General features: G+C 48.9%; 3 protein-coding genes across 13 annotated transcripts in view; 1 reads left to right on the top strand and 2 right to left on the bottom strand.

The window, feature by feature from the left end:
• The window catches only part of fgd1 (FYVE, RhoGEF and PH domain containing 1), a 16,648-nt gene extending 5,866 nt beyond the window's left edge, over nt 1-10,782 (bottom strand). Inside the window, 14 exon segments of the mRNA XM_060057907.1 lie at nt 128-208; nt 457-487; nt 1,107-1,186; nt 1,643-1,735; nt 2,761-2,907; nt 3,138-3,196; nt 3,544-3,682; nt 4,892-5,048; nt 5,533-5,681; nt 6,271-6,360; nt 7,002-7,593; nt 7,775-7,925; nt 9,109-9,375; nt 10,378-10,782. Of these exon segments, the coding sequence (XP_059913890.1) occupies nt 128-208; nt 457-487; nt 1,107-1,186; nt 1,643-1,735; nt 2,761-2,907; nt 3,138-3,196; nt 3,544-3,682; nt 4,892-5,048; nt 5,533-5,681; nt 6,271-6,360; nt 7,002-7,593; nt 7,775-7,925; nt 9,109-9,375; nt 10,378-10,435 (2,094 nt within the window). The 5' untranslated portion in view covers nt 10,436-10,782.
• A 766-nt stretch (nt 10,783-11,548) lies between these two features.
• Nucleotides 11,549-17,905, bottom strand: LOC132462614 (uncharacterized). Of its 10 annotated transcripts, none has more exons than XM_060058239.1 (11): nt 17,682-17,905; nt 17,135-17,470; nt 16,666-16,839; nt 16,318-16,475; nt 15,423-15,621; nt 15,224-15,320; nt 13,384-13,555; nt 12,851-12,969; nt 12,504-12,582; nt 12,233-12,390; nt 11,549-11,919 (listed from the first exon to the last, which is right to left on the bottom strand). In XM_060058239.1, the coding sequence occupies exons 2-11, from the start codon at nt 17,386-17,388 to the stop codon at nt 11,854-11,856; spliced, it is 1,476 nt and encodes a 491-aa protein (XP_059914222.1). In that variant the 5' UTR covers nt 17,389-17,470; nt 17,682-17,905; the 3' UTR covers nt 11,549-11,853. The 10 variants fall into 10 exon arrangements, with proteins under 10 accessions (XP_059914222.1, XP_059914229.1, XP_059914233.1 ...); XM_060058246.1 differs by having other exon boundaries at nt 17,135-17,443; XM_060058250.1 differs by having other exon boundaries at nt 12,233-12,369; nt 17,135-17,905.
• Nucleotides 17,889-26,712, top strand: mecp2 (methyl CpG binding protein 2). Of its 2 annotated transcripts, XM_060058001.1 has the most exons (6): nt 17,889-18,004; nt 19,418-19,541; nt 19,951-20,147; nt 20,979-21,175; nt 24,106-24,242; nt 24,402-26,712. In XM_060058001.1, the coding sequence occupies exons 1-6, from the start codon at nt 17,973-17,975 to the stop codon at nt 25,929-25,931; spliced, it is 2,217 nt and encodes a 738-aa protein (XP_059913984.1). In that variant the 5' UTR covers nt 17,889-17,972; the 3' UTR covers nt 25,932-26,712. The 2 variants fall into 2 exon arrangements, with proteins under 2 accessions (XP_059913984.1, XP_059913992.1); XM_060058009.1 differs by lacking the exons at nt 17,889-18,004; nt 19,418-19,541 and having other exon boundaries at nt 20,010-20,147; nt 20,963-21,175.
• Nucleotides 26,713-26,749: the final 37 nt, after the last annotated feature.

Genomic DNA, 26,749 nt, shown 5'->3' with positions numbered 1-26,749 from the left:
GTGTGTGTGTGTGTGTGTGTGTATGTGTGTGTGTGAGTGTGTATGTGTGTGTGTGTGTGTGTGTGTGTGTGTGTGTGTGTGTGTGTGTGTGTGTGTGTGTGTGTGTGTGTGTGTGTGTGTGTGTTACCGGGGAGTGGGGGGGTGTGGACTCATTGTTTCTGAAGCTCTCGACGGTCTGCTCATGTCTCTGGATCACCTCCTGGATGGCCTGGACACACACACACACACACACACACACACACACACACACACACACACACACACACACACACACACACACACACACACACACACACACACACACACACACACACACCAAAAAAAGATTAGTGAGTGAGTTCTGTCTGTTACATATTAAGAAAACTTTAAGAATCACTTTTTTTCACACTTTTATTGTGTTTGTGGTTGTTGTTGTGTCTCTGTGTTTTGTGTGTGTGTGTGTGTTTGTGTGATTACTTTGATCCAATCTTTCTTCTCCTCTTCTGTTCTGTAGAGACAAGAGTTAGAAAGAAAATTAAGTTAGAGAGAGCGAGAGAGAGCGAGAGAGAGAGAGAGAGAGAGAGAGAGAGAGAGAGAGAGAGAGAGAGAGAGAGAGAGAGAGAGAGAGAGAGAGAGATAGAGAGATGTGAAGGATGTATGTGACACTGTAATAGAAGCGATCTGTAACAATTAATAATTGTTAACTAATAATAATGAATATATAACATTAATAGAGGTTGAAATATTCTGACCTCCAAGATTTCAGAGTTGTGTCAAACAAAACAATTGTCCCCCTACCTGTCTATCCACCTGTCTGTCTGTCTATCTATCTATCCATCTACATGCCTACCTTACCCTAAATCTGTCTGTCTGCCTACATGTCTGCCTACATGTCTAACTGTCTGTCCACCTCTCTGTCTACATGTCTGTCTACATGTCTGTCTACATGTCTATCGGTCTGTCTGTCTACATGTCTACTTGTCTGTCTACATGTCCATCGGTCTGTCTTTCTACATGTCTACCTGTCTGTAAACCTGTCTGTCTGTCTACATATCTACCTGCCTGTCCGCCTCTCTACCTTTCTGTCTACCTGTCTGTCTACCTGTCTGTCCATCGGTCTGTCATACCTGGCTTGTAGTTCCAGTGAACGTTGTTTTCCAGAAACTAGGAATGTTCTTGGAACGGCAACACTGCTGGTTTCCTTCAGCTGAGAGACGTAAACAACAAACCCATCATGTAATAACTCTCACGTCTCATGTGTGGTTACAATAACCCCAACATGTAATAACTATGTAATAACATGTAATAGTTACATAGTTACTGACAAGGGAAGGGTACTAAACTGGACAGGTCCCACGGGAGCTGGAGGAACACAACGGCTAACTATAATCATCATTTTTGTGCATAACAGGACTACAACACTAAGGCCCAATCCCATTTATACCCCTTACCCCTTCCCCTTCCCCCTTCAAAACAAGGGGGAAGGGGAAGGGGTAAGGAGTAGAAATGGGATTGGGCCTAAGAGTAATTTATGGCGAGGAGCATTTCTCGATAAATGTGTCGTTTGCATTTACGGTTCAAGACCTTCTGAAAGTTTTTTTTGCTATGCTAGGAGAAGCCCCCTGATCATCTGACGAAGACCATGATGACATCATAACCTCACCTCCATGCCCTCCACGTAGATACGCGCTCGGACGCCAAACTTCTGACCAATCAGACGCAGCTTCGGGACGCAGTACAGCAGTCGGTCGTTAAACTGAGGAGAGAGAAGAAATATAGATCATTATTTTATATTAATAATAACACTAATACTACATCATAATACTGATATACTAGCAGTGAAAGCAGTAATAGTGAGCAATAGTAGTGAGCGGTAATAGTGAGCAGTAGTAGTTAGCAGCAGTAGTGAGCAGTAGGATTGAGCAGTAGGAGTGAGCTGTAGTAGTGAGCTGTAGTAGTGAGCTGTAATAGTGATCAGTAGGAGTGAGCATTAGGAGTGAGCAGTAGCAGTAAGCAGTAGTAGTGAGCCGTAGTAGTGAGCTGTAGTAGTGATCTGTAGGAGTGAGCTGTAGTAGTGAGCGGTAATAGTGAGCATAGGAGTTAGCAGTGGTAGTGAGCTGTAGTAGTGAGCTGTAGTAGTGAGCAGTAGTAGTGAGCTGTAGTAGTGAGCTGTAGTAGTGAGCTGTAGTAGTGAGCAGTAGGAGTTAGCAGTAGTCGTGAGCTGTAGTAGTGAGCTGTAGTAGTGAGCAGTAGTAGTGAGCTGTAGTAGTGAGCTGTAGTAGTGAGCTGTAGTAGTGAGCTGTAGTAGTGAGCAGTAGTAGTGAGCTGTAGTAGTGAGCTGTAGTAGTGAGCAGTAGTAGTGAGCTGTAGTAGTGAGCAGTAGTGGTGAGCTGTAGTAGTGAGCTGTAGTAGTGAGCAGTAGTAGTGAGCTGTAGTAGTGAGCAGTAGTGGTGAGCTGTAGTAGTGAGCTGTAGTAGTGAGCAGTAGTAGTGAGCTGTAGTAGTGAGCTGTAGTAGTGAGCAGTAGTAGTGAGCTGTAGTAGTGAGCTGTAGTAGTGAGCTGTAGTAGTGAGCAGTAGTAGTGAGCTGTAGTAGTGAGCTGTAGTAGTGAGCAGTAGTAGTGAGCTGTAGTAGTGAGCTGTAGTAGTGAGCTGTAGTAGTGAGCAGTAGTAGTGAGCTGTAGTAGTGAGCAGTAGTGGTGAGCTGTAGTAGTGAGCTGTAGTAGTGAGCGGTAGTAGTGAGCGGTAGTAGTGAGCGGTAGGAGCGAGCAGGAGGTCCTCACCAGGATGAGGTAGCGGTCCTGGGACGTCCCGTTCTTATTGGACAGCTTGAGGATGTGTCCCTCCTTAACGAGCTCGTTAGACGGGCTGACGATGTCCTCCTCCCCGCCCAGCAGCTCGTACACCATCAGCAGCTTCCTCATGCGCTCCTGACAGAGGGGAGGGCTGTGAGAGGTCGGTAAGTGTGTGTGTGTGTGTGTGTGTGTGTGTGTGTGTGTGTGTGTGTGTGTGTGTGTGTGTGTGTGTGTGTGTGTGTGTGTGTTAGTGTGTGTGTGTGTGTGTGTGTGTGTGTGTGTGTTAGTGTGTGTGTGTGTGTGTGTGTGTGTGTGTGTGTGTGTGTGTTAGTGTGTGTGTGTGTGTGTGTGTGTGTGTGTTTTACCATCTTCTTTATAGCAGCATTAGAATGTTCTGCTGCCGTTGCGATGAGTTCAAGAGACTCTAGAAAGACAAAAAACACAAGATGAGTCAGCTTGTGTGTGTGTGTGTGTGTGTGCTTGTGTGTGTGTGTTAAGGTGTTTGGGTTAAGGTGTGTATGGTGTGTTAAGATGTGTCACGGTGTGAGAGCCGAGGTGTGTTTGTTTCCATTCTCTGGGTGTCTCTGTAGTCCGGGGTGTGGGGTTAGTGTTAAGGTGTGTGAAGGAGTGTTATGGTGTGTTAAGGTGTGTGAGGTGCGTTTGTTTCCGTACTCTGGGTGTCCCTGTAGTCCGGGGTGTGGGGTTAGGGTTAAGGTGTGTGAAGGGGTGTTATGGTGTGTTAAGGTGTATGAGGTGCGTTTGTTTCCCTACTCTGGGTGTCCCTGTAGTCCGGGGCGTGGGGGGGCAGGCGGTGCAGGTAGTCTTTGAGCAGCAGCTCGTAGCGAGGGATCCTCTGGACCGGCTCCAACATGTGGTGCTGCAGACTGAGGCTCCCACAACGCTCCTCTCTCTGCAGAACACACCAGGATACACCATGAACACAGATAATACACCAGAGTACACCAGGATACACCATGAACACAGATAATACACCAGAGTACACCAGGATACACCATGAACACAGATAATACACCAGAGTACACCAGGATACACCATGAACACAGATAATACACCAGAGTACACCAGGATACACCATGAACACAGATAATACACCAGAGTACACCAGGATACACCATGAACACAGATAATACACCAGAGTACACCAGGATACACCATGAACACAGATAATACACCAGAGTACACCAGGATACACCATGAACACAGATAATACACCAGAGTACACCAGGATACACCATGAACACAGATAATACACCAGAGTACACCAGGATACACCATGAACACAGATAATACACCAGAGTACACCAGGATACACCATGAACACAGATAATACACCAGAGTACACCAGGATACACCATAATACACAGATAATACACCAGAATACACCATAATACACTGATAATACACCATAATACACTGATAATACACCAGAATACACCATAAAACACCATAAAACACCATAATACACTGATAATACACCATAATACACTATTAAACACATAAAATACACCAGAATACACCATAATACACTATAAAACCCCATAATACACAGATAATACACCATAATACACTGATAATACACCATAATACACCATAATACACCATAAAACACCATCATGCACTGATAATACATCATAATACACTGATAATACACCATAATACACCATTAAACACATATAATTCACCAGAATACACCATAATACACCATAAAACACCATAATAAACTGATAATTCACCATTAAACACAAATAATACACCATAATACACCATAATACACCATAAAACACCACAATACACAGATAATACACCATAATACACTGATAATAAACCATAATACAACATAAATCACCATAATGCACTGGTAATACACCAAAATACACCATAATACACCATTAATCACATATAATACACCAGAATACACAATAATACACCATAAAACACCATAATACACTGATAATACACCATTAAACACAGATAATATACCAGAATAAACCATAATACACTGATAATACACCATAATACACCATTAAACACAGACAGATCAGACCCCCGACCCAGGGAGGGAAGGCGGGGGGAGGAGGAGCTGAGGCTGAGGGGTTACCTGGATGTCCTGGATGATGGTCCTGAAGGGGGCCGACCTCTGGGTCCAGGAAGTCAGCAGCTCCATGGCCGTCTCAAAGTTCTTCACGTACTCCCCGTACATCTTCAGGAACGGGGCCAGCTTCTGGAGGATGTCTCCCAGGCAGGGGTTCACATGCCTGGACACAGACCACATCACCCCTCCATCATCCTGTCTCTCCTCTATCACCCCTCCATCATTCTGTCTCTCCTCTATCACCCTCCATCATCCTGTCTCTCCTCTATCACCCTCCATCATCCTGTCTCTCCTCTATCACCCCTCCATCATCCTGTCTCTCTAACATCCCTCCATCATTCTGTCTCTCCTCTATCACCCCTCCATCATTCTGTCTCTCTAACATCCCTCCATCATTCTGTCTCTCCTCTATCACCCCTCCATCATTCTGTCTCTCCTCCCCCCTCCATCATTCTGTCTCTCCTCCCCCCCACCATCATCTAGAACAGTGAGCTCTAGTACAGTGAGATGTAGAAGTTCTAGAACAGTGCGCTCTAGAAGTTCTAGAACAGTGAGCTCCAGAGGGTCTAGTACAGTGAGCCCTAGAGGGTCTAGAACAGTGAGCTCTAGAGGGTCTAGAACAGTGAGCTCTAGAGGAGAACACTGACCACTCCTCCATGCGTTTCTGCAGCGCTGGCAGAAGGAACTGCTGGTGGAAGCAGTAGATGGAGCAGATGTTGGAGAAGATCCCCTGCACCACATCTGGAGGGAAGGAGGCGCGAGATCGAGACTCCTCCATGAGCTGGGCACAAAATACCTAGAGGAGGAGAGGAAGAGAAGAGAGGAGGGCAGAGGAGAGGAGAGGGGAGAGAGAGCGAGAGAGGAGGAGAGGAGAGAGAGAGAGGAGGAGAGAGGAGACAGGAGAGGAGAGAGGAGAGGAGAGAGAGGAGAGGAGAGAGAGGAGGAGAGAGGAGACAGGAGAGGAGGGGATGAGGAGAGGAGAGAGAAGAGGAGATGAGAGAGAGAGAGGAGGGAGAGAGAGAGGAGGAGAGAGGAGACAGGAGAGGAGGGGATGAGGAGAGGAGAGAGAAGCGAAGAGGAGAGAGAGAGGAGGAGAGGAGGGGCAGAGGAGAGGAGAGGCGAGAGAGAGGAGACAGGAGAGGAGGGGATAAGGAGAGGAGAGAGGAGAGCAGAGGAGAGAGAGAGGAGGAGAGGAGACAGGAGAGGAGGGGATGAGGAGAAGAGAGAGGAAGAGAGGGAGATGGCTATAATACACCCATCTGAAAACTAGTTTTGGTGAATAAATATATCTATACATCTATATATATATTTATCTACATCTATATATCTATAACTAAAGATATAGCTATATATATACACCTATATTAGAATTATCCGTTATTTACCTGGTCCAGGAGGTGGAGCTTAGACACGTAGGCGATCTCGGTGTGGAGCAGCTCATTGGCTATGTTGAAGACCCTCTGGCTGACAGACAGCTGCTGGAGACAGACGCGTGTTACAGACAGACCGGTCCACTGTGTGCGGTAAAGACACAGCTCACAGGCCGAGTAGACAGAGGAGTACTGTAGCTGGCTGCAGAGTGTGAGGTGGGCCGCATGTTAGCTAGCATAGAAACATGCAGAGCACCGCACGGCGCCTCCCACTGCTGCAGAGCTACCATGCTAACGTCTCCAGCTAAACCTCCATGGCGTGGGGCTGTTGCGGAGCTGCTGCTGCTGCTCCAGGATAACCCTGCTGTTAACCTGCTGCTCCATAACCCGTTGATTGTGTTCTACAGCTTACAATTAGTAAAGATTATTTTTACAGCGTTCAGCTTCATTCGGCCCCAGGCATCCTACTCCGTCAGCCCTCTGCTCCCGCGGGCCCTGCTGCCGCACCACCTGGTGCCGCTGCACCTGGTACAACTACACCTGGTGCCACTACACAAGGTAGTACCGGTGCATCTGGTACCACTACACAAGGTAGTACCGGTGCACCTGGTACCGCTACACATGGTAACGCTGCACCACCTGGTACACCACCTGGTACCACTTCACCTGGTACCGCTCCATCTGGTACCACTGCACCACCTGGTACTGCTCCACCTGGTACCACTGCACCTGGTCCATCAACTCACCTCGGCAGGTAGGACCAGGGTGATCTCTTCAACCTCGTCCAGGTCACTGTCTCCGTCCTCAGATAGGGCCCGCCCCATGGCCCCGCCCCCACCCTCTTCCCCTCCACAGGAGGAGGAGCTAGAGAGGCGCGGGGGGGCGTGGCTGCGATGGAAGGCCCCGCCCCCCTCCTCTCCGCCAGCGAAGCAGAGCTCCTCGCTGTGGGAGGGGGAGCTGATGCTGTCGATGCCGCTGTCCCGATTGGCCGCCTTGCCCTCTGTGTGGGGCTGGGGGAGGGACAAGCGCTCGCACGTTGCATCTGATTGGCTGCTCCCCAGCTGCTCCTCATCCCTCATCTCCATGGTAACCAGAGGGTCCAGGTGTCTCTCGGAGGCGCTGTAACCCGACTCCCGAGACAGACGCTTCTCACGTTCTTCATCCTTAGCCTCATCCTCATCCTCAGCCTCATCCTCCTCTGCCTGACCTTTGACCTCCGCCTGACCTTTGACCTCCGCCTGCCCTTTGACCTCCGCCTCCGGGGGAGGGGCTGAGGATGAGGATGGTGGAGGAGGTGACGGAGCAGGGAGTCTGAGAGGAACCACAATGAGCTGTTCCCTACACACACACACACACACACACACACACACACACACACACACACACACACACACACACACACACACACACAAACACACAGAGTCAATACCCACTGTAATGTACAATACTACGTTACAAGTTACCAGTACTGTTGATTTACTGGTAACATTCTGGCATCAGTCAGCAAATCAGCACTCACCTTTCAAACTTCTCGATGAGTGACAGGACTCCCGCAGGGGGCGGACTCTCGGGGCCCCTCCCCTCCCTGGGAAGAGATGGGAGGGGCTGACAGGCCAGGGGGCGTGGCCTCAATCCTGACTTCTGCTGCAGATAGGCCGGCTTGGGCGGAACTAGGAGAGAAAGAAGAGTTACCTACCACACCCCCACCACACCAGCATAACCAGTACACTCCCTAAACCAGCCCCCACCACACCAGCATAACCAGTGCACTCCCATAACCAGCCTCCACAACCCCAGAATAACCAGTACACTCTATAAGTGTACTGGTCAGACAGGCCGCTCTGCTGACCCCAAAGCAGTTCAACAGGTTCCGCTTCACAACCTCGTCACGGTCTCACCTACAGACAGCCGCGATCGTGGAGAACGAGTCTCATTGCTTTGTATAAGCTGGACGGTTCTCTGGTCTCAGGTAGAACCCCTGAAGCTGAATGGTTCTATAGTCTCAGGTAGAACCCCTGAAGCTGAATGGTTCTATAGTCTCAGGTAGAACCCCTGAAGCTGAACGGTTCTACGGTCTCAGGTAGAACCCCTGAAGCTGAATGGTTCTCTGGTCTCAGGTAGAACCCCTGAAGCTGAACGGTTCTCTGGTCTCAGGTAGAACCCCTGAAGCTGAATGGTTCTACGGTCTCAGGTAGAACCCCTGAAGCTGAACGGTTCTCTGGTCTCAGGTAGAACCCCTGAAGCTGAATGGTTCTACGGTCTCGGGTAGAACCCCTGAAGCTGAACGGTTCTACGGTCTCAGGTAGAACCCCTGAAGCTGATTGGTTCTACGGTCTCAGGTAGAACCCCTGAAGCTGAATGGTTCTCTGGTATCAGGTAGAACCCCTGAAGCTGAATGGTTCTAACATGGGCTCCTGGGCTGGAACAACCGACCCCAGCCTGCCCAGATGAAACAGTCTCGAAAAATAATTGAACTAGAAACCCTACCTTATAGAAATCTAAAGTAAAAATGGTTCAACTGGGGGATGTTTCAGGGGCAAGAGACAGACCACACCTCCTTGCTTCCTATTGGTTGATAACCGGTGATGATCTAAGCATCTGACTAGACAACCAATGTTGTGTCTGCACTGAAACCTATCTTTAGTCCATCTAGATGTTCCGTTGCGTACCTCCGGTTCTACGTGGCATCACATAGAACCAAAACCTGAGTCTGCTACACCCACCCCTGTCTGGCTGTGAATCCCACCCCCTAAACCTGACCCCCTAACTTTACCCCCTGGGAAGGGGGGTGTCTGTGTTCCTTCTCATCTCATCGACACAACAACATGAGGATGACAGTAGGAGGATGAGAACCTCGTGGTTTGGGCCCCGGGGCGGGTCTGCTCCTGGTCTGAGGTGCTGGCCCCCCCGAGAGTTGTGCCGCTTCTTCTGGCTCCGGGGGTTCTGGCTGCACAGGGGGGGGTGGGGGACCTGGACCGCGGTCCTGGTCTTCAGAGCAGGAGGGTTCCAGGGAGGGGGGGCCAGAGGGGTCCAGGGAGGAGGGGCCGGAGGGGTCCAGGGAGGGGGGGTCGGAGGGGTCCAAGGGGAGACTCTTTGATAACAAGCTGGGAGAGGAGGGACCTGGAGACAGAGAGAGATACAGTCAGACACGCAGACAGACATACAGACAGACAGACAGACAGACAGACAGACAGACAGACAGACAGACAGACAGACGCCCAGAAAGACAGACAGACATGCAGACAGACATGCTGACAGACTGACATGCAGAAAGTTGGACTGACGACACAAAGACAGACAGACCGACATGCAGACAAACAGACGCGCAGACAGACAGAAAGGCAGGCAGGCAGACAAACATGCAGACAGACAGACACACAGACAGACAGAAAGGCAGGCAGACAAACATGCAGACAGACAAACATGCACACAGACATACACTCAAACAGACAGACATGCAGACAGACAGAGACGCAGACAGCAAACGGAAAGGCAGACAGACAGACACGCTGACAGGCAGGCCGACAGACAGATCTTCCTCTGGGCGAAACTCATCAAAAATTGCTGTAATGGTTGCCAGGGCAACCATGATAAACTGTTACTGACCGACAGAGAGATGGTACTTAACACTCGTACACACGTGTGCATGTGCGTGTGTGTGTGTGTGTGTGTGTTTGTGTGTGTCTCGACGATGCTGACTAGCACATCTTCTATTGAAATTCCGCTTCAGCTCATCGCTGCTGCAGCAACACCCCCCCCCCACCCCAACCAGACCACGCCCACTTTACGGTTATCATCGATGTTCGCTGGCGACCAAGAGCCGCAAATCACAGACCTCACACAACGACGACATTTAGAACATATTGCATAGAATAAACCATTCGTATTAAAGAGAGAGAGAGAGAGAGAGCGCGCGAGAGAGAGGGAGAGCGAGAGCGAGAGAGAGGGCGCGAGAGCGAGAGACACACACACATCTGTCAGTCGCGCTGAACATCTAGCCTCCATCATTGCGGCGAGATGTCGGTAAAACATCTGGGGCTCCAGAGTCGCTTCATCCTATGGAATGAGAGTGACATGTCGCGATCGGTAGAGTGATACAGAGTGATAAGAGTAATGACTCACCCCGCAGCAGACTGGTCTTGTCCATATACATCGCGCAGCAAAATACAAATCCTGTCATCAAACCAGTGGAGGGAGAACTGGTCTCCCGGTCGCTCCCACCACGAAACCCGCAGCGACCTCTCCAGTCCCGCTACACCACAGAGGATACACACCGACACATCTATGGAGATATATAATCTGGATCTATACACCGAGCTACATCCTCTAGACCTATAGAGATACACCGAGCTACATCCTCTAGATCTATAGAGATAGAGCGAGCTACATCCTCTAGATCTAATAGAGATAGACCGAACCGATCAGAGCGCTGCCCGCTGCTGGCGCCCAGTCAGCCGCATCACCGACACTAGGTCACCGCTAGGGGGAGAGCGAGAGAGAGCGAGAGAGAGAGCGAGAGAGGGAGCGAGAGAGAATCGGTTTCCACTCTGATCAGAACGAGTCATCACGTGACTACTCTCATTCGGTTTCCTTGACAACCCTTTCAGTGAATTAAATATCAAAATAAGATTAGTGCTCAGGAGTGTTAAATCGTATCTATTTTTATTAAGATGACACCACACACATACACACACCGTCGAGCCGCATTTTCATACTCGCGGCTCCTGCACGCAATGCATTGTGGGACAACCACTGTCTTCTACTGGAGCTCCCCAGTACAACCAGTGGTGCGTTTGTATTTTATCAACATCTGGTTGTAAAAATATATATAAATCAAATACCAGCAGAATATAACATAACATTAATATAGAGAATATTATTTAATAGCTACTCCCATACCCACTGCTTTAACTCGCCTGGTTCATCTAGTAACTAACCCTATCACTTATATAACTTACCTGGTTCCCACTTCAGTCCCTGAATGATTGAAGTATTGGTGATTCTGTAGTTGAGTGTGGGGTCAGGTGAAGTACTGGTGATTCTGTATTTGAGTGGGGTCAGCTGAAGTGCTGGTGATTGTGTAGTTGAGTACTGTGGGGTCAGCTGAAGTGCTGGTGATTGTGTAGTTGAGTGGGTCAGGTGAGGTACTGGTGATTCTGTAGTTTGAGTGTGGGGTTTCAGGTCTTTGCAGGCTGGAGGGGGTCCGATGGGGGTGAGCCCAGCTTCAGTAAGGCGTGCTAGCACCGAGCAGCAAAATGTGCCAGGAGGTGGATGTGACATATTAAGACAACACTACGATCACAAAACTTTTATTCAATTAAAATGACTCTTAAGTCAAACTATGCTTGTGGGTGTGTGTGTGTCTGTGTCTGTGTTATTGTGTGTCTGTGTCTGTGTTATTGTTATTGTGTGTCTGTGTCTGTGTTATTGTGTGTGTGTGTGTGTGTGTGTGTGTGTGTGTGTGTGTGTGTGTGTGTGCGTCTGTGTTATTGTGTCTGTGTTATTGTGTCTGTGTTATTGTGTGTGTGTGTGTGTGTGTTTTTGAATGTGAGGCTCTGTTATTGTGTGTGAATGTGTATCTGCGCATCTGTGTGTTTGTTATTGTTTGGGATTGTGTGTGGTGTTGTGCGTCTCTGAAAGTCTGCTTCTCAGACGGTACCGAGGCTGAGACATCATTCAGGGGTCATGGTGGCGTTGAGGAAGAGGAACAGTATGACCAGTACAACGGTGGATGGAACATGGAGGGGAGGAGAGAGAGAGAGAGAGAGAGAGAAAGAGTGAGACAATGTTAACATCTCAACACAATTTCAGACACAGTCTTGGTAGTCAAACATGAAACCCCAAATACACACATGCCTAGAAATCAGTATGTATATCGTAGTTTAAAGTATCCTTATATTAATAATAATCAGTATGTGAATCCTAGTTTAAAGTACACACGTACACACACACACCATGTGAACAAACAAAGACACACCTGTCCCTCCTCAACCAGGATGCTGTACACTTCGGGGGCGGGACAAATAGTTAGAGGGGCGGGTCTAGTATATCGCTGGGAGCGTGTACGTCTAGGAGGAGGGGCATCCAGTAACAGCAAAGTATTCTGGGAGCTTTCTGTTGATGTGTCCAAAGGACCTGTAAAAACAAAAACACACACACACACACACACCTGAGAGGTGAGACATGAAGGCCCCTCTCTGAGTGGTGAGACAGGTTATTATGTCCAATTAAATCTGATGCCAAGTTACCTTTCTCTGAGCGGTGAGACAGGTCGGAGTTGGTCGGAGGACGGAGTACGTGTTCCTGACGACGAGACTCTCGTCGTCTCTAAGGGTAAGAAAGGTTTAACATGAGAAAAGTGTGTTGATCTAGTTGTCCTGTAACAACATGAGAATAGTGTGTTGATCTGGCCGTCATGGCAACCACATGAGAATAGTTTGTTGATCTAGTCTTCATGGTAACAACATGAGAACAGTGTGTTGATCTGGCCGTCATGGTAACAACATGAGAACAGTGTGTTGATCTGGTCGCCGTGGTAGCAACATGAGAATAGTGTCTTGATCTGGTCGCCGTGGTAACAACATGAGAGTAGTACGTTGATCTGGTCGTCGTGGTAACATGGGCGAGGTAGAGTATGTAAAACCTCCTTTCTCCTCCACATGTCTTCCTCCCCACTTCTGCTCCTCCTGCGCTCTGCTGACACACACAACTCTTCTGCAGACAGACAGACAGACAGACAGACAGACAGACAGACAGACAGACAGACAGACCACTGTGTGAGTGGAGTCAGACTGACACCTGTGTGAGTGCAGATTGACAGCTACCCGTATGTGAGGGCAGTCAGACTGGTACCTGTGTGTGTGACTGCAGTCAGACAGGTACCTGTGTGTGTGTGAGGGCAGTCAGACAGGTACCCGTGTGTGTGAGGGCAGTCAGACAGGTACCTGTGTGTGTGAGGGCAGTCAGACAGGTACCTGTGTGTGTGAGTGCAGTCAGACAGGTACCTGTGTGTGTGTGAGGGCAGTCAGACAGGTACCTGTGTGTGTGTGAGGGCAGTCAGACAGGTACCCGTGTGTGTGAGGGCAGTCAGACAGGTACCTGTGTGTGTGAGGGCAGTCAGACAGGTACCTGTGTGTGTGAGGGCCAGCTGCAGGCTGTGCTGGGTGTCTCTGAGCTGGGCCAGGACCAGCAGGCTGTCCTGGGTCGGGTCTCTGTAACGCAGGGCTGCCAGCACCAGGATCAGGACTCCCAGAGTCCCCATGATCCTCCGGAGGACCGCCACGTACTGGGTCACCAGCTCCTGTATGTAGCATTAGCATAGCATCACTACAGTACTGCTACAGTACTACTCCTGGGTCACCAGCTCCTGTATGTAGCATTAGCATAGCATCACTACAGTACTGCTACAGTACGACTACCGGGTCACCAGCTCCTGTATGTAGCATTAGCATAGCATCACAACAGTACTGCTACAGTACTACTCCTGGGTCACCAGCTCCTGTATGTAGCATTAGCATAGCATCACTACAGTACTGCTACAGTACGACTCCCGGGTCACCAGCTCCTGTATGTAGCATTAGCATAGCATCACTACAGTACTGCTACAGTACGACTACCGGGTCACCAGCTCCTGTATGTAGCATTAGCATAGCATCACTACAGTACTGCTACAGTACTACTCCTGGGTCACCAGCCCCTGTATGTAGCATTAGCATAGCATCACTACAGTACTGCTACAGTACTACTCCTGGGTCACCAGCCCCTGTATGTAGCATTAGCATAGCATCACTACAGTACTGCTACAGTACTACTACCGGGTCACCAGTTCCTGTATGTAGCATTAGCATAGCATCACTACAGTACTACTCCTGGGTCACCAGCCCCTGTATGTAGCATTAGCATAACTACAGTACTGCTACAGGGTCAACAGCTCCTGTTGCGTTAGCATAGCATCCCCACTACACTACTACTACTAATGGGTCATCAGCTCCTGTAGTGTTAGCATAGCATCACTACTACACTACACTACTACTACTGGGTCACCAGCTCCTAGAGTAGAAACATAGTACAAGTACAACCAAAACACCATACTGGGTCATCAGCTCCTGCACTAGGGACATAGTATTACAACCATAGTGTGAGTGAGTAAGCGGGTGAGTAAGTGAGTGTAGGCTAGCTGTAGTACTAGATAGTAGAAGTACTAACCATGTGTGTGTGTGGGTAGTAGTACTAGGAGTTGGTACCAGTAATAGTAGTACTAACCATGTGTGTGTGGGTAGTAGTACTAGGAGTTGGTACCAGTAATAGTAGTACTAACCAAGTGTGTGTGGGTAGTAGTACTAGGAGTTGGTACCAGTAATAGTAGTACTAACCATGTGTGTGTGGGTAGTAGTACTAGGAGTTGGTACCAGTAATAGTAGTACTAACCAAGTGTGTGTGGGTAGGAGTTGGTACCAGTAATAGTAGTACTAACCATGCGTGTGTGGATAGTAGTACTAGGAGTTGGTACCAGTAATAGTAGTACTAACCATGCGTGTGTGGATAGTAGTACTAGGAGTTGGTACCAGTAATAGTAGTACTAACCAAGTGTGTGTGGGTAGTAGTATTAGGAGTTGGTACTAGTAATAGTAGTACTAACCATGTGTGTGTGGGTAATAGTACTAGGAGTTGGTACCAGTAATAGTAGTACTAACCATGTGTGTGTGGGTAATAGTACTAGGAGTTGGTACTAGTAATAGTAGTACTAACCAAGTGTGTGTGGGTAGTAGTATTAGGAGTTGGTACTAGTAATAGTAGTACTAACCATGTGTGTGTGGGTAATAGTACTAGGAGTTGGTACTAGTAATAGTAGTACTAACCAAGTGTGTGTGGGTAGTAGTATTAGGAGTTGGTACTAGTAATAGTAGTACTAACCATGTGTGTGTGGGTAGTAGTACTAGGAGTTGGTACTAGTAATAGTAGTACTAACCATGTGTGGGTAAGCAGGGTTGCTCGAGTCCATGACATACTGGTAGATGAGTCGCTCCAGGCACACATTAACACACACCAAGCCTAGTAACACCAACCTACACACATAAGTAGGGAGGAGGAGATGAGGAGAGGTAGGAGGAGGAGGAGGAGGAGGAGGAGGAAGAGCAGCAGGGTCGACAAGAGGAGGAGCAGGGTACCTAGAGCGGGCAGTGTGGGGGGTGCAGGTGAGGAGGAAGGCGGTGCAGAGGCCGGCCGCGTTGTAGAGGCCGGAGCTCAGGGTGTGGGCCTCCAGGAGCACGAAGCTCTGCAGGAAGGAGATCCGGTGGAAGAGCTCCGACAGGACCACCTGCTGCTCCCTGGAGGAGTCCGTCACCTGGGAGAACAGCTCCCTCACCCCTACGCACCGCATGATTCAGAAGACCCGTTAGTAAACCCATTTATTACGGCCATCGTAGAATATCAGAAGTATCTTTAACATGGTAACTGCAATTGGGTGAGTACTCCGTCAGTGAGAGGGTGAGTACCCTGTCAGTGAGAGGGTGAGTGAGTGAGAGGGTGAGTACCCTGTGAGGACTCTCTGTGTCAGTGAGTGAGTGAGAGGGTGAGTACCCTGTCAGTGAGAGGGTGAGTACCCTGTGAGGACTCTCTGAGTCGGTGAGTGAGTGAGTGAGAGGGTGACTACCCTGTGAGGACTCTCTGAGTCGGTGAGTGAGTGAGTGAGAGGGTGAGTACCCTGTGAGGACTCTCTGAGTGAGTGAGTGAGAGGGTGACTACCCTGTGAGGACTCTGAGTCGGTGAGTGAGTGAGTGAGAGGGTGAGTACCCTGTGAGGACTCTCTGAGTGAGTGAGTGAGAGGGTGAGTACCCTGTGAGGACTCTCTGAGTCAGTGAGTGAGTGAGAGGGTGAGTACCCTGTGAGGACTCTCTGAGTCAGTGAGTGAGTGAGAGGGTGAGTACCCTGTGAGGACTCTCTGAGTCAGTGAGTGAGTGAGAGGGTGAGTACCCTGTGAGGACTCTGAGTCGGTGAGTGAGTGAGAGGGTGAGTACCCTGTGAGGACTCTCTGAGTCAGTGAGTGAGTGAGAGGGTAAGTACCCTGTGAGGACTCTCTGATGGTGTGCTGCAGCTCCTGTCCGTTGAGGAGGATCTGGTCCTGGGCCAGCAGGGCGGAGCTCTGGGCCTCCAACAGGTCCTCAGTTAGCAGCCTTGTGGAGCTCAGCTGCTCGGCAACGCTGGCCGACGCCTCCGTCAGGCTACACACACACACACACACACACACACACACACACACACACACACACACACACACACACACACACACACACACACACACACACACACACACACACAGTAGACCTACTGGTTCTACCTGTGCATAGTGGTAGACCTACTGGTTCTACCAGTGCATGGTGGTAGACCTACTGGTACACCTACTGGGCCTACCTGTGCATGCTGGTCTCGGCTCTGAGCTGCCAGGCCTCAGACTGCAGGAAGTGACAGATGGAGAGCGTATGTGTGAAGAACTCTGTGAAGGCGTTGAACGCCACGGCGTCCATGTCGGCGGTACACTCGCTGAGCTCTGCCCCCTCTGGGCATGCTGGGAACTCACGGCCGGACCTGCGAGACAAACGAGATAAAAGTATCATGTAGTCGACTTTAATACATTTACTCGTCAAGAAACAACTTGAGACCTTCAGTCATCATAAGTCCTCTGTGGAGTTAAACGTACACTTCATGTTATTATATTTCTTCATCTAAGTTGCAGACTGTTTCGATTACAGAGTCAGATCAAGGTCAGAGCATTAGGTGAAGCTTAGTAAAGATCTCCCATGAAGTTAAATATAAGTATGGCAACACATCTATAATATATACATTGACTGGTGTGTGCGTGCGTGCGGGTGCGTGCTTGTACCTGTGCAGGTGACAGTGGGTGAACTTCAGTGCCATCCTGCTCTGCCGCTCCTCCGTCAACTCGCGGCAGGATGCCTCGATGTCCACCAGTGCACGAGCCCAGCATTTTCCGTAGCGCGGTTGGTTCGCGAGTCTGCGGACGTGAAAGAGCTCCGCTTGACCCTTCTCCGCCAAGCTGTCGGTCCCGTATGAACCGGGAGAGCAGACGGAGGCAGCGTGCAGCAGCATCAGGTAGAGCACCACACGGGACCACATGTTGCGGCTCTGGCGTCATCAGGGGTCTGGACCTATGACCTTTCATCTGGAACACCTGGATAGGTCACGGTTTTGATTGGCTCTGTGTTCAAAGGGGCGGTGTCAGACTCTTTAATCGGCCTGGAATATAAAACTGCTGGATTTACCCGATCGGGTACTATTCAGAAATGTTCATTTTGATTTCATCTTAATATTATATTGATATTAAAATGAAATAATTCGCTTTAGGCTTTACTGCTATAGATAAAGGTTCCCACTCGAGAATTTATAAACAAAGCGACTGTATTTCTTACTCGTTCCTCGCTCTTTACGACAGGCCCACATATTTTTGCCTGTAACCCCGCCCAACATTAAGAATCAATCTGACTAACCTATTTTTCGTTTACAACTTCTAATCATCCAAACTTCAGACGCATCTTCCTTTCTATGGACATCTCGCGTTGATACGTCTCTCGATACTGAGGTTCTAGAGATCTCGCGTTGTTTTCATCTAACGGCGATGGGTACTGAAGCAGAGGGGGCGTGGCCTCGGTGTACCGGAGATGTTTTGGTTTTTTTATATTAATATATTTATTTAAATAAAAATGGCCGCCGTTGAGCATGGAGAGGAGAGACTGTAAGTGGCATTTTACATCAAAATCCAAAATTATTACTTAATAAGACACCGCGCTCCTTAAAGGGGGTGAACATTTCTGTTTCGTATTTGTGAATTGAGTAAAGTGCGTTGATGTGTATCCCGGCGTGTCCCGCCGTGCGGTGCTACTGAGGCAGACTGGGAATACGTCACCAAGTTACTGCGAAGTCCTGCTTGTGCTTTTATCAAACTGTGGGTCAGTTCGCCCTCACAACCTGGTCCCCGTGTCTGTTGGTGTGGGTGGTTGTTGGTCCAGACTCCGTCGGAAGTGGGACTCCGTGTAACATGACCCAGCGCGGAGTTAAGCTCCTGTCAACACAGAGCAAATGCTCTGTTGTTGTTCCCCTCCCCTCTTTTACCCGCATCCTGCACCCTTAACCCCAGCCACCAGGCTAGTTAGCCACATAGTCCCCTAACGAGGCTAGCAGGTTAGTTGGACACATTGTCCCCTAACCCCAGTTAACAGGCTAGTTAGCCGTATAGCCCCCTTACCCCAGATAATAGTTTAGTTAGCCACATAGCCTCCTTAGCACAGCTAACATGCTAGTGAGCCACATAACCCCATCTTACAAGGCAGTTAGCCATATAGCCTCCTAGCCCCAGCTAAAAGGCTAATTGCCACAGTCCCCAAACTCAAGCTAACTGGCTAATTTGCCACAAAGACCCTATCCTCAGCTAATATGCTTGTTAGTGATGTAAATTATTTGAGTCTATGCTTCTTCTGATGACATGTTCCAAGCTATCCCCAGATATGAATGGTTTCTTCTCCACATTGTGGACAGAACCATATAAGGTTTTATGAGTTTGTAGATAAGTGAATCACTATGAACATGGCCTCTTTGCCATTTCCGCCAAACCCAAGACAGACCAAAGGTTTACCTGGGTAAATTAAAACATGTAGGCGTGGCCTTTTAACCATTCCGCCCACTTCTAACTGAATTCTTACCCGTGTCCGGGAGATGCTTTATGAACCACCGCCAGAACACAGAACTCGTTTACCTTGTGTCTCTGTTGAAATAAACCATGTGTTGAACATTTGCCACTCTGAGTCATACCTTGCCCGAAATGACGTTACCACAAAGGATCAAATTAGTTTTTCATCATGAGCCACATAGGCCCCTAAGCTAACAGGCTAGTTCGTCCCATATCCCCCTAACCCCCAGCTAACAAGCTAGGTGGCTAAATAGCCCCTAACCCCAGTTAACAGGCTAGTTGGCCACATAGCCCCTAAAGCCGAGCTAACAGGCTAGAAAGCCTCATTACCCCAGCTAAAAGGCTCTTTAAGTAAGTACTGACTGACTATAGGTGGTTGGTGCTTACTATAGGTTGGTACAAATTGTAGTTTGTTGGTTGTACATAATACCTACTGTAATACTTCTAATACCTTTGTTTCAGCGCCGGCTGCGCTGCTGAGGAAGAACCTGACAACCGGAGCCACAAAGAGCGTCGCCATGACGACCTGCCAACAGGAAGCTCAGAAGGCGACGATTCTCAGAAGGGGGCGGAGCCAAAGGTCCAGGTGAGACCCAGTGAAGGGAGAGACGCAGCTAGATCTCAGACTAGACTGTGTGTGCGTGTTGTGTAGACTGAGTGTGTGTGACGTGTAGACGGAGTGTGTGTGGTGTAGAATGAGTGTGTGGTGTAGACTGAATGTGTTAACTTGGGTAAACGGAATGTTTGTTGCGTAGATCGAGTGTGTGTTGTGTAGACTGAGTGTGCGTGGTGTGTAGACTGAGTGTGTGTGTTGTGTAGACTGAGTGTGCGTGGTGTAGACTGAGTGTGTTTTCTGTAGACTGAGTGTGTGTTGTGTAGAATGAGTGTGGGTTGGGTAGGCTGAGTGTGTGTTTAGTCTGCCTCATGACAGGCTGGGTGTGTGTTTTGTAGGTTGTGTAGTGGGCGGTGTGTAGACTTACTGGTTTGTGGTGCAGGTGTCTGAGCCGGAGGCGGGGACGTCTGAGTCCCAGTCCGGGGCGAGCCGGTCCGCAGACCCCCGGCCGCGGCGCTCCGTGATGCGGGACAGGGGGCCGCTGTACGAGGACCCCTCGCTGCCGGCCGGCTGGACCCGCAAACTCAAGCAGAGGAAGTCCGGCCGCTCGGCCGGGAAGTACGACGTCTACCTCATCAAGTAAGCCACGCCCACGCCCTTAAAAGAGGCAGTCTGTGACAACCCTCGGCCATTTCATCATCGCTGATCCTCACGATCGTACCCTGATTGTACCCAGTGGTTCCAGAAAAATAATTGTTGTTTTTTCGCTTTGTTTATTACCAAAGCAAACACAAAAAACATTAAAAAAAAATAGTACCAGCGCCCTTCTACAACTAAATCGGTTATCCAATTATCAATCCCTCTTCATCCCGACATGACCCGGTATCGGGTCTGGCCTCTCCCCCCCAATTTCAAAGACGTCATTAGGCATCCAAACACGAGAAACATGAGAACGTGAAACACCACTAGAAATATTTTGATTGCCAAGCTTTAGTACATATTAAAGCCATTGTTTGATTTATGACAGACAATTCCAACCATATAACTTGAATACTTAATTCTTAGTTTGTTTGTGTATGGAGTGGATGTTTGTGGTGAATAGTGATGTGATATTAGTGTGTGTTGTGATGTTTGTGGTGAATATTGATGTGATATTAGTGTGTGTTGTGATGTTTGTGGTGAATATTGATGTGATATTAGTGTGTGTTGTGATGTTTGTGGTGAATATTGATGTGATATTAGTGTGTGTTGTGATGTTTGTGGTGAATACTCAGATGTGATATTAGTGTGTGTTGTGATGTTTGTGGTGAATATTGATGTGATATTAGTGTGTGTTGTGATGTTTGTGGTGAATATTGATGTGATATTAGTGTGTGTTGTGATGTTTGTGGTGAATATTGATGTGATATTAGTGTGTGTTGTGATGTTTGTGGTGAATATTGATGTGATATTAGTGTGTGTTGTGTGTAGTTCGGAGGGCAAGGCGTTCCGCTCCAAGGTGGAGCTGATGGCGTACTTCCAGAGAGTGGGGGACGTCACTAGCGACCCCAACGACTTCGATTTCACCGTCACAGGGAGGGGCAGCCCGTCCCGCCGTGAGAAACGCCCCCCGACCAAGACGCCCCGGGCCGCCAAACCCTCCCCCCGTCGCCGTGGACGACCCAAAGGTAATGTTGCCATGACAACACGTGTGTGTGTGTGTGTGTGTATATTTATATATATTAGTGCTGTCAAGCGATTAAAATATTTAATCGCGTCAGTTATTTAGTCATGTCATAGTTAACTCACGATTAATCACTTCTAAATATCCCTTGATTTTGTGCTGCCAGCCTTTTAGTGAGATCAGAGAGTGTTGAGAAGGACAGTTCTAAAATATATTTGGTAAGATTGATATAAGAAGTGAGTCCCGCAGTGAATTCAACCTGGGATATTATTTAATCCAGTATGAATATTCCTACCGTACGTAGGCCTACACATTACCAGGCTATCGAATAACGCTTGCACACACACGCACACACACCCACACACACACACACACACACACACACACACACACGGTGGCGGAGTGGTAATCGGGAGAGTTCGGAGAATTCCCGTTGGGCCGTTAACAATATTGCGTTTATAAAAGTTCCTTGCAGCGCCGTCCGGCGCTACGTTTGCCAAGCCAAAAGAGTGTTGATTGTGCGATAAAAAAATTAACGCCGTTAAAATTGGTTTGCGTTAACGCCGTTAATAACGCGTTAAACTGACAGCACTAATATATATATATATACAGTATATATCAGTGTAGACTTCTCCAGTGAGGAGAGGGAGGAAGATCCTCCTTACCATTGATGAGAATAAAAAATGTAGTAGTCCAGACTACTGTAATGAATTAATGCTCATTAAATTGACTACTTTAATGCCTTTGTATATGTAATGTTCGTTTCCCTGGGTAAAAGGATATTAGCACCCCCTATCGCCTATTGACAATTATTTAAGGGACTCCTCCAGGGACTCCAGGGACTCCCATTAATTTCCCCGAAAGTTTTGGCGGCCGGTAAATAACATGGGGTTCAATGGGAGAGAGGAGGAAAGTCCTCCTCTGAGTGGGTGTGACTAGCTGAGGGATCAGGATCCCGCCTACGTCTATTCACGAATAGGCTTGAGCCCTGGCGGTGCCATGAACCAATAAGCAGGTGCCCTGGCTGTGGTCGTTGTGGTACAGTGCGGCTCTGTTCGCTTATATTGGCGTTTTCGTTGCCCGCGGCCGGGCTGCGGAGCCAGTGGCCGGGCTGCGGAGCAAGTGGCCGGGCCGCAGCCGGGCCCGGCCATGGCTGCCCGTGGCCGGGCTGCAGAAGATTGATTGACTTGATCTATAAAAGAAGTCCCTCAATCTTAATTGGTTTAACACCATGACCAACATTCTGAAACACCCATTAGCATCCACATTTTCCTCAAACAATGTTAGGCTTACAGCCCATGTAAGTAGTTCTGAAATAATGTTCTTGTTGTTCTTTTAATTATTTGTTACTCTGACCGTTCTGGTTGATATTGTGGAAAGGATGTTAGTGGATAATTCAGAACATGATGCATTTAAAATGGCATCACTTTTGGTTTTGTGTCTTCATTTTTCTTTAAACAATTGTAGCTGAAAATAAACATAGCCAAATTACATCCAATAGCTTCAGTCATTGAGGCCAAAAATAGGCCCAATGATTTAATTTTTATTTTTTTATAAATAACTTTTACAAATAAAGAGTCGGCCTGATTTGACCAATTGGCTCTGCATCCTTTCCTTCTGCCCTTGTAGTCCCAAGACATGCTGCCCACCAGCTTTCAAAGTACAATGCTGCCACTGGTGGATTTGTATCAATTCACATAATTATCCCTCCCTGCTATTTTGTAGTTCATCAAAACATCCTGAAACAACTTGAGTCTCACATAGTTATGCCACCATACGCCACTAAAAGTGCAAGCAGGCCAATGGCAACCAACAAGCAGTCCTTCCTCCCTCAGTTTAAAAAAAAACAGCCGCCACTGACTGACATATATATTAGGGCTGGGCAAAAATATCGATTCATCAATGCACTGCAATTTATTTGTTCTCGATTCAGATTTTTTTTTAAATCGAGTATTCCCTTTTTGCTAGTTAAAGCACAATGAAATGGTTAATTCATTTTGAAATGGTTGATTCAAAATAATATTTAGGTATTTTTGTCATCTGCACGTATTATTGAATCAATATCGAAGCAATTGGATCAATATGAAATCGAATCGAATCAAGACCTAAAGAATAGAATTGAATTGAATTGTGAGGTACCTGGCACTACCCAGCCCTAATATATATATATATATATATATATATATATATATATTACACAGCTCTTCTCAATGCTGTGGAACGCTCCGTTCACTTGCATGGGTCTTCCCCGACTTCCAGCTGGGATTTTACATTTTTTTAGAAAAGTAGATTTGTTGCCTCGGATTTACTTCTTTGGTAGCACTCCGCAAGTAGTCCGGTAACTAATCAACCCCACACTACACTATAGCACTCTGTAAGAAGTGTACACTATAGCACGCTTTAAGAAGTGTACAATATATTACTCTATAAGAAGTGTACAATATTGCACTCTATAAGAAGTGTTCACTGTAATACTCTATAAGAAGGGTACACTACTATGCTCTATGAGAAGTGTACACTATAGTACTCTATAAGAAGTGTGCACTATAGCACTCTATAAGAAGTGTATACTACAGCATTCTATAATAATTGTACACTATAATACTCAATAAGAAGTGTGCGCTAGTAGAGGGCTGCATTGGGATTGGGTCCCGCCAACGCAAATCTCGCAGGAGTGAGCGGTTTGAACTTTGCCGCGGGCGGCTAAAAAAAAAAACTGCGGGATCAGGATGTAGCCCAAAAAAGCTGGCGGGAGTGTAACACAAATTTGCGTTTGCGGGCGCCGCGGTAATGGTCAGAAATTCGGGAGCGTGATGAAGAAAACAGTCCCGCGCAGGACTCTACACTATAGCACTCAATAATAATTGTACACCATAATACTCGATAAGAAGTGTACACTATAGCACTCAATAAGTGTACTCTCTGTGTCTTCAGGGAGCGGGAAGGCACGGCGCTCAACAGAGGGCGTGGCCATGAAGAGAGTTGTGGAGAAAACTCCAGGGACGCTCCTCGTCAAGAGGCCTTCTGACAAGACCGAGTCAATGGCCAGCACCAGTACTTCAGCCTTAATGGTACCACCTGCCTGTCTTTCTGTCTGTCTGCCTGTCTGTCTGTCAACCTTTCGTACACCTAGGGAAAAGCCCAACAGATAAATGACAGCCACAGCATCGAAGTACATGATGCTGTGGCTGCTGATTGGCTGACAGGGCGTGATGTTCTACTCCTTATAGGTGGTCACCAAGTCGCGTCCGGGAAGGAAGAGGAAGTCGGACCAGGAAGTGGCGCCTCCCCAGACGGCCCCGAAGAAGCGAGGCAGGAAGCCAGCCTCGGCCAGTGCGTCAACATCAGCGTTACCCGCGGCAACCACTGGACCCGGGGCCTCTTCAGCAGGAAACTTTGCAGCGGCCATATTGGCTGCAGAGGCCAAGCGAAGGGCTGCCAAAGAGAGCGCGGCCAGAGCCGTCGTCCAGGAGACGGCTCTGCCAATCAAGAAGCGCAAAACCAGAGAGACCATGGAGGACTTTGAGAAGGTGGCAGCGCCTGTTGCTACGACGACACCTAGCGGCTTGGGCCATGGTGCTGCCCCAAGCACCTCAAAGCCACTTCCAGTCGGCCGGTCAGAGCCACTTCCTGTCGGCCGGTCAGAGCCGCTTCCTGTCGGTCGGTCAGAGCCGCTTCCTGTCGGCCGGTCAGAGCCGCTTCCTGTCGGTCGGTCAGAGCAGCTTCCTGTCGGTCGGTCAGAGCCGCTTCCTGTCGGCCGGTCACAGCCACTTCCTGTCGGCCGGTCACAGCCGCTTCCTGTCGGCCGGTCACAGCCGCTTCCTGTCGGCCGGTCAGAGCAGCTTCCTGTCGGCCGGTCAGAGCAGCTTCCTGTCGGCCGGTCACAGCCACTTCCTGTCGGCCGGTCAGAACAGCTTCCTGTCGGCCGCTCAGAGCCACTTCCTGTCGGCCGGTCAGAGCCGCTTCCTGTCGGCCGGTTGGACCAGCTTCCTGTGAGGGATGTCGTTCATCCCCAGGAGCGCCAGACCCCTACAGGCCAGAAGCAGAATGCAGCCGAGAGTCAAAAGAGGAAGGATCGCACTCCGCTCAAACACCCCTCCCACCACCGCCCTGCTCCACCGAAACACAAACCTCAGCCGCCCCAACCACCTCCACCCTCACCACAGTCTGAGACCCCACCCACAACACAGGTCACACCTCTGCCCCACCCTGTTCCCCAGACCCAGCCCACAAGACCTCCGCTGCACATACAGAGCTCACCCACAAGCCCCTCCCCTCCCCGATCTCAACCAAAAACAATCCACTCCAGACACCAACCTCAGTCCAGACAGCCCCCGCCTCTCCCACAGACTCATCAGATCAGCCCCCAGCTTAACCCACAACAAACACAGCCCCGCCCCCAACTTCTGCCCCGCCCCCAGCTACAGCCCCGTCCCCAGGTCATCCCTCAACAAACACAGCTCCGCCCCCAGCTACAGCCCCGCCCCCAGCTGCAGCCACACCCCCAGCCACGCCCACAGCGCCCAGGTGACCAGCAGGCACCGAGCCAGCAGGTGTGTCCGACTGCCAGCCTGACCGCCCCCCGGCCCCGCCCCCTCAGCCTGGCCTCAGGCTGGGAGGGGCGGCGGGAGGGTGTCGGGGTGGAGGGGAGAGCAGAGGCTCCGCCCACGTTGGACACCAGGGAGACGTCAAGCCCGCCTCCAGCAGGAAGCAGCGAGCCCGTGGACTCTCGGACTGCTGTCAGTGAACGGGTCAGCTGAATGGCTAAAGATCCCTGATTGACGTGTTAGCGAGTCCGCTGATTGGCCAGGCTGAGCAGGCTGGGATTGGTTGTGCTTTGTCTCCGTCTGTACCTGGAGGTCCTGTAGAACTATAGAACTGGATCACCATGGAGACGAGAGGACCACGGAGATGAGATCACCAAGGGGACGAGATCACCATGGAGATGATATCACCACAGAGATAAGATGACCACGGAGGGAGGCAAGGGTGACGATGTGGACTGTGTACATAACGACAAGGCAGCTGTTTGGAAGGGGTACTAGTTAGAAACCATGCATACTGACACCTAGCTTCCACAATATAACCCCCTTTTGTACCTTTTTTAAGCTTGTTTAGATTCTGGTCTCTATACTCAGCTTCAGCAGAAAGATGAGTGTGTGTGTGTGTGTGTGTGTTTATTTGAGTTTGGAATAGGGTTAGGCAGGGTTGGGGGTATAGGGTATGCAATGGACCATACGTCATGTTTGTCAACATTAATAGAGAATCACAGGTCTTCAACTGATATAGTGTCTGGTTAATGTCATCGGACAATATCGTGTTTGGCTATTGTAGCTGTCAAGCTGTAACTAAAGATAGTTTAGGACACGCTGAAAACATCTGTACCTTGTTCTGCTGACAGGATCTGGGAAAGGTTTGATAGAGCTTGGGGAACCAACGCTAACACCTGGGGCTCCTGAGACTCTGCTCGGTGACAAAGATTATCTTTTGGTTGAGGACGTCGGCAATAAAAGAAAATGCTGTTACGCTTACAGACGGTGACATTTGTAGAGCTTGTTCTTTTAATTTTAGTTTTTCT

This window comes from Gadus macrocephalus, chromosome 1 (genome assembly GCF_031168955.1).
Source record: "Gadus macrocephalus chromosome 1, ASM3116895v1".
Classification (NCBI taxonomy): Eukaryota; Metazoa; Chordata; class Actinopteri; order Gadiformes; family Gadidae; genus Gadus; species Gadus macrocephalus.
This window is presented reverse-complemented; position numbering and strand designations above follow the sequence as displayed.